The 7500-nt window shown below is 47.4% G+C and overlaps 1 protein-coding gene across 1 annotated transcript in view; it reads right to left on the reverse strand.

Moving 5' to 3' along the window:
- LOC311100263 (hormonally up-regulated neu tumor-associated kinase homolog A-like) overlaps positions 1-7500 on the reverse strand; it is a 26032-nt gene that overhangs the window by 13411 nt on the left and 5121 nt on the right. The window contains exons 2-6 of the mRNA XM_084141105.1: positions 7471-7500; positions 6587-6736; positions 6090-6145; positions 1447-1582; positions 1100-1227 (exon numbers count right to left, since the gene is read on the reverse strand). The exon at positions 7471-7500 is cut by the window's right edge and continues 113 nt beyond it. Of these exons, the coding sequence (XP_083997231.1) occupies positions 1100-1227; positions 1447-1582; positions 6090-6145; positions 6587-6736; positions 7471-7500 (500 nt within the window). The remainder of the gene's footprint in view (positions 1-1099; positions 1228-1446; positions 1583-6089; positions 6146-6586; positions 6737-7470) is intronic.

Here is a 7500-nt window from a genome sequence, read left to right on the forward strand (position 1 = left end):
ATTTGCCGACCGGCTCCGGAGGAAATTACGAGGAATTTATGGAACGGCCACCAGACGTCAGGAACAGACTGGAATATTTCCTGACGGAACAATTTAACGCGCTAATATAATATTAAAGATAAGGCTAGAACAAGATACCAATGCTGTCTTTAACTTACATGAAACCGGGGGAGTGTTCTGCTAGTTACAGGCTAATTCATCTGGCCAAGACAACTTTTCTCCTCTCCACCATTCAGAACGGCGAGAGAATGACAGAGAGAAAGAGAGAGAGACAGAGAGAGAGAGAGACAGAGAGAGAGAGAGAGAGAGAGACAGAGACAGAGAGAGAGAGAGAGAGAGAGAGATAGGAGGAGAAAGCAGACTGTCTTTGTGTCACCCTCTAGTTATCTCTATGTAGGTGAGTCTAGGAGGAGAAAGCAGACTGTCTCTATGTAGGTGAGTCTAGGAGGAGAAAGCAGACTGTCTCTATGTAGGTGAGTCTAGGAGGAGAAAGCAGACTGTCTCTATGTAGGTGAGTCTAGGAGGAGAAAGCAGACTGTCTCTATGTAGGTGAGTCTAGGAGGAGAAAGCAGACTGTCTCTATGTAGGTGAGTCTAGGAGGAGAAAGCAGACTGTCTCTATGTAGGTGAGTCTAGGAGGAGAAAGCAGACTGTCTCTATGTAGGTGAGTCTAGGAGGAGAAAGCAGACTGTCTCTATGTAGGTGAGTCTAGGAGGAGAAAGCAGACTGTCTCTATGTAGGTGAGTCTAGGAGGAGAAAGCAGACTGTCTCTATGTAGGTGAGTCTAGGAGGAGAAAGCAGACTGTCTCTATGTAGGTGAGTCTAGGAGGAGAAAGCAGACTGTCTCTATGTAGGTGAGTCTAGGAGGAGAAAGCAGACTGTCTCTATGTAGGTGAGTCTAGGAGGAGAAAGCAGACTGTCTCTATGTAGGTGAGTCTAGGAGGAGAAAGCAGACTGTCTGTGTCTGTAGTACATGACCTGATGGTATTCTATTACCTAACATGAATGTCTTGACTTTTTGACTCCACTTCTAGTGGTGTGTGTGTGTGTGTGTGTGTGTGTGTGTGTGTGTGTGAGTGTGACTGTTTCTGTGTGTGTACCTGTAGAGAGAGAGGGCGGTAGAGGGTTCATATCCTTGTCCACCATCTTTTGGTGCAGAGCCCTGAGACTGAAGGGCTCCACGGTGAAGGGAAGGGTGCCAGTCAGCATGGCGTACATGTTCACTCCTCTGTCAGGGAAACACACACAGGGACATTACTGTCTATGAGACATAAATAAGTCCTGTAACGATGATAGTCAACTTGTTGAGAAGTGATCTAGTAGTTTGTACAGAGGTCTTATACAGCAGGGATGGGAAACCTGCATGTTGTAAACTGTTGTGTATTAAACCTGTATGTTGTAAACTGTTGTTTATGAAACCTTTTGGTTGTGTGGGTTGTGTACTCACATGGACCAGACGTCCACCTTGGGTCCGTACTTCTTGCGGGACAGTAGTTCCGGAGCAGCGTAGGCTGGGCTCCCACACTGGGTACTGAACGGGTCCGAATAACCCAGGATCCCTGCACAGTTACTGAGACCAAAATCTACAGGAGAGGGAGGGAGAGAAGGAGGGAGAGAGGGGAGAGAAGGAGGAGGGGGAGAGGAGAGGGGAGGGGAGAGGGGGGAGGAGAGGGGAGAGGGAGGGGAGAGAGGTGGATATGTGTGTTATTTACAACCCTTCCTGGTTCAACAGTTCAATTCAATTTAAGGGGCTTGATTGACATGGGACACATACAGTACCAGTCAAAAGTTTGGACACACCTACTCATTCAAGGGTTTTTCTTTATTTGTGCTATTTTCTACATTCTAGAATAATAGTGAAGACATCAAAACTATGAAATAACACATATGGAATCATATAGTAACCAAAAAAGTTTTAAACAAATCAAAATATATTTAATATTTGAGATTCTTCAAATAGCCACCCTTTGCCTTGATGACAGCTTTGCACACTCTTGGCATTCTCTCAACCAGCTTCACCTGGAATGCTTTTCCAACAGTCTTGAAGGAGTTCCCACATATGCTGAGCGCTTGTTGGCTGCTTTTCCTACACTCTGCGGTCCAACTCATCCCAAACCAATCCAATTGGGTTGAGGTCAGGGGATTGTGGAGGCCAGGTCATCTGATGCAGCACTCCATCACTCTCTTTCTTGGTCAAATAGCCCTTACACAGCCTGGAGGTGTGTTGGGTCATTGTCCTGTTGAAAAACAAATGATAGTCCCACCTGGGCTCCCGAGTGGCGCAGCGGTCTAAGGCCCTGCATCTCAGTGCTTGAGGCGTCACTACAGACCCCCTGGTTCGATTCCAGACTGTATCATAACCGGCCCTGATTGGGAGTCCCATAGGGCGGCGCACAATTGGCCCAGCATCGTCTGGGTTTGGCCAGTGTAGGCTGTCATTGTAAATAAGAATTTGTTCTTAACTGACTTGCCTAGTTAAATAAAGGTAAAACAAACAAAAAAAGCCCAAACCAGATGGGATGAATGCTGTGGTAGCCATGCTGGTTAAGTGTGCCTTGAATTCTAAAGAAATCACAGACAGTGTCACCAGCAAAGCACCCCCCACACCATAACACCTCCTCCTCCATACTTTACGGTGGGAACTACACATGCGGAGATCATACGCTCACCCACACCGCGTCTCACAAAGAGACGGCGGTTGGAACCAAAAATCTCCAATTTGGACAGATTTCCACCGGTCTAATGTCCATTGCTCGTGTTTCTTGGCCCAAGCAGGTCTCTTCTTCTTATTGGTGTCCTTTAGTAGTGGTTTCTTTGCAGCAATTCGACCATGAAGGCCTGATTCACACAGTCCCCTCTGAACAGGTGATGTTGAGATGTGTCTGTTACTTGAACTCTGTGAAGCATTTATTTGGGCTGCAATTTCTGAGGCTGGTAACTCTAATGAACTTATCCTCTGCAGCAGAGGTAACTGGGTCTTCCATTCCTGTGGCGGTCCTCATGAGAGCCAGTTTCATCATAGCGCTTGATGGTTGTTGCGACTGCAACATATGTGCTATTTCATTGTTTTGATGTCTTCACTATTATTCTACAATGTAAAAAATAGTAAAAATAAAGAAAAACCCTTGAATGAGTAGGTGTTCTAAAACTTTTGACTGGTATTGCCAAAGCAAGTGAAATAGATAATAAACAAAAGTGAAATAAACTATACATATTAACAGGAAACATTACACTCACAAAAGTTCCAAAAGTATAAAGACATTTCAAATGTCATATTATGTCTATATACAGTGTTGTAACAATGTGCAAATAGTTAAAGTACAAAAGGAAAAATAAATAAACATAAATATGGGTTGTGTTTACAACAGTCTGCCTCCCTCCTTATGTTTATTGTCATGTCTCAACTGTCGCAAAACAATTTCCCAATTTGGGACTAATAAAGAATGACTTCCCTGAACCACCCTGCTACTCTGGAAGAGGTAACGCTCTGTTCCCCTGAACCACCCTGCTACTCTGGAAGAGGTAACGCTCTGTTCCCCTGAACCACCCTGCTACTCTGGAAGAGGTAACGCTCTGTTCCCCTGAAACACCCTGCTACTCTGGAAGAGGTAACGCTCTGTTCCCCTGAACACCCCTGCTACTCTGGAAGAGGTAACGCTCTGTTCCCCTGAAACACCCTGCTACTCTGGAAGAGGTAACGCTCTGTTCCCCTGAAACACCCTGCTACACTGGAAGAGGTAACGCTCTGTTCCCCTGAACACCCCTGCTACTCTGGAAGAGGTAACGCTCTGTTCCCCTGAAACACCCTGCTACTCTGGAAGAGGTAACGCTCTGTTCCCCTGAAACACCCTGCTACACTGGAAGAGGTAACGCTCTGTTCCCCTGAAACACCCTGCTACTCTGGAAGAGGTAACGCTCTGTTCCCCTGAAACACCCTGCTACTCTGGAAGAGGTAACGCTCTGTTCCCCTGAAACACCCTGCTACTCTGGAAGAGGTAACGCTCTGTTCCCCTGAAACACCCTGCTACTCTGGAAGAGGTAACGCTCTGTTCCCCTGAAACACCCTGCTACACTGGAAGAGGTAACGCTCTGTTCCCCTGAAACACCCTGCTACTCTGGAAGAGGTAACGCTCTGTTCCCCTGAAACACCCTGCTACACTGGAAGAGGTAACGCTCTGTTCCCCTGAAACACCCTGCTACTCTGGAAGAGGTAACGCTCTGTTCCCCTGAAACACCCTGCTACTCTGGAAGAGGTAACGCTCTGTTCCCCTGAAACACCCTGCTACTCTGGAAGAGGTAACGCTCTGTTCCCCTGAAACACCCTGCTACACTGGAAGAGGTAACGCTCTGTTCCCCTGAAACACCCTGCTACACTGGAAGAGGTAACGCTCTGTTCCCCTGAAACACCCTGCTACTCTGGAAGAGGTAACGCTCTGTTCCCCTGAAACACCCTGCTACTCTGGAAGAGGTAACGCTCTGTTCCCCTGAACCACCCTGCTACACTGGAAGAGGTAACGCTCTGTTCCCCTGAAACACCCTGCTACACTGGAAGAGGTAACGCTCTGTTCCCCTGAAACACCCTGCTACTCTGGAAGAGGTAACGCTCTGTTCCCCTGAAACACCCTGCTACACTGGAAGAGGTAACGCTCTGTTCCCCTGAAACACCCTGCTACTCTGGAAGAGGTAACGCTCTGTTCCCCTGAAACACCCTGCTACTCTGGAAGAGGTAACGCTCTGTTCCCCTGAAACACCCTGCTACTCTGGAAGAGGTAACGCTCTGTTCCCCTGAAACACCCTGCTACACTGGAAGAGGTAACGCTCTGTTCCCCTGAACCACCCTGCTACTCTGGAAGAGGTAACGCTCTGTTCCCCTGAAACACCCTGCTACACTGGAAGAGGTAACGCTCTGTTCCCCTGAAACACCCTGCTACTCTGGAAGAGGTAACGCTCTGTTCCCCTGAAACACCCTGCTACACTGGAAGAGGTAACGCTCTGTTCCCCTGAAACACCCTGCTACTCTGGAAGAGGTAACGCTCTGTTCCCCTGAAACACCCTGCTACTCTGGAAGAGGTAACGCTCTGTTCCCCTGAACCACCCTGCTACTCTGGAAGAGGTAACGCTCTGTTCCCCTGAACCACCCTGCTACACTGGAAGAGGTAACGCTCTGTTCCCCTGAAACACCCTGCTACACTGGAAGAGGTAACGCTCTGTTCCCCTGAAACACCCTGCTACTCTGGAAGAGGTAACGCTCTGTTCCCCTGAAACACCCTGCTACTCTGGAAGAGGTAACGCTCTGTTCCCCTGAAACACCCTGCTACTCTGGAAGAGGTAACGCTCTGTTCCCCTGAAACACCCTGCTACACTGGAAGAGGTAACGCTCTGTTCCCCTGAAACACCCTGCTACACTGGAAGAGGTAACGCTCTGTTCCCCTGAACCACCCTGCTACACTGGAAGAGGTAACGCTCTGTTCCCCTGAAACACCCTGCTACTCTGGAAGAGGTAACGCTCTGTTCCCCTGAAACACCCTGCTACACTGGAAGAGGTAACGCTCTGTTCCCCTGAAACACCCTGCTACACTGGAAGAGGTAACGCTCTGTTCCCCTGAAACACCCTGCTACTCTGGAAGAGGTAACGCTCTGTTCCCCTGAACCACCCTGCTACTCTGGAAGAGGTAACGCTCTGTTCCCCTGAAACACCCTGCTACTCTGGAAGAGGTAACGCTCTGTTCCCCTGAAACACCCTGCTACACTGGAAGAGGTAACGCTCTGTTCCCCTGAACCACCCTGCTACTCTGGAAGAGGTAACGCTCTGCTTTAACCCTAGCTACTGTTGGCTGAGTCAGTCTGTTTGGTTAGTGAGTTAGTTCAATCTTCATCTCTTTCTGTCGTGGGAATTGACCTTTTTAGATAAAAAAGAGAAATGAAAGAACACACACAGACAAAGCCGGGGTCAGTTAGATAAACGGTGGTCAGTTAGGTAAACGGTGGTCAGTTAGGTAAACGGTGGTCAGTTAGGTAAACAGTGGTCAGTTAGGTAAATGGGGGCTGGGGGGTGGAGTTAGGTAAACGGTGGCTGGGGGGTGGAGTTACCTATGAGCTTGATGTGTTCCTGTTCATCCAACAGCAGGTTCTCAATCTTCAGATCCCTGCGAGACACAGAGAGGTCCAGAACTTTACAGGCAGTGGCTAAATAATCATATGCTGATACTTTGATGGATATCTCTGAGTGAGTGAGTGAGTGAGTGAGTGAGTGAGTGAGTGAGTGAGTGAGTGAGTGTATACGTCTGTGTGCATCTAGATCTGTGTGCGTCCGTGTGTGTGTGTGTGTATCTACGTGTGTGTGTGTGTGTGTGTGTGTGTGTATCTACGTGTGTGTGTGTGTGTATCTACGTGTGTGTGTGTGTGTGTGTGTGTGTGTGTGTGTGTGTGTGTGTGTGTGTGTGTGTGCGTATCTACGTGTGTATCTACGTGTGTGTGTATCTACGTGTGTGTGTGTGTGTGTGTGTGTGTGTGTGTGTGTATCTACGTGTGTGTGTGTGTGTGTGTGTGTGTGTGTGTGTGTGTGTGTGTGTGTGTCTCCCCCTTACCTGTGCACCACTCCGGCCCTGTGTAGATGTTCCACAGCCATCACCAGCTGACGTACATATTTCTGCGTCTCTCTCTCGTCCAGCTTCTTCTTATCGTAGATCCGGTTCATCAGGTTTCCTCCAGGACACAACTCCATCACCAGGTAGTAACTGATGATAACAGATAGATGACAGGACACAACTCCATCACCAGGTAGTAACTGATGATAACAGATAGATGACAGGACACAACTCCATCACCAGGTAGTAACTGGTGATAACAGGTAGATGACAGGACACAACTCCATCACCAGGTAGTAACTGATGATAACAGATAGATGACAGGACACAACTCCATCACCTGGTAGTAACTGATGATAACAGATAGATGACAGGACACAACTCCATCACCAGGTAGTAACTGATGATAACAGATAGATGACAGGACACAACTCCATCACCAGGTAGTAACTGATGATAACAGATAGATGACAGGACACAACTCCATCACCTGGTAGTAACAACTCCATCACCTGGTAGTAACTGAGCCTGTTTTCAGTCTCCAGCATGTCCAGTAGTATACAGTATAGTATAGTATAGTATAGTATAGTATAGTACCTGTTCTCAGTCTCCAGTATGTTCAGTAGTCTACAGTATAGTATAGTATAGTATAGTATAGTATAGTATCGTATCGTATCGTATAGTATAGTACCTGTTCTCAGTCTCCAGTATGTTCAGTAGTCTACAGTATAGTACAGTATAGTATAGTATAGTATAGTATCGTATCGTATCGTATAGTATAGTACCTGTTCTCAGTCTCCAGTATGTTCAGTAGTCTACAGTATAGTATAGTATAGTATAGTATAGTATAGTATAGTATCGTATCGTATCGTATCGTATAGTACCTGTTCTCAGTCTCCAGGATGTCCAGCAGC

The sequence above is a fragment of the Coregonus lavaretus genome (genome assembly GCF_964263955.1).
Source record: "Coregonus lavaretus genome assembly, chromosome: 24".
Classification (NCBI taxonomy): domain Eukaryota; kingdom Metazoa; phylum Chordata; class Actinopteri; order Salmoniformes; family Salmonidae; genus Coregonus; species Coregonus lavaretus.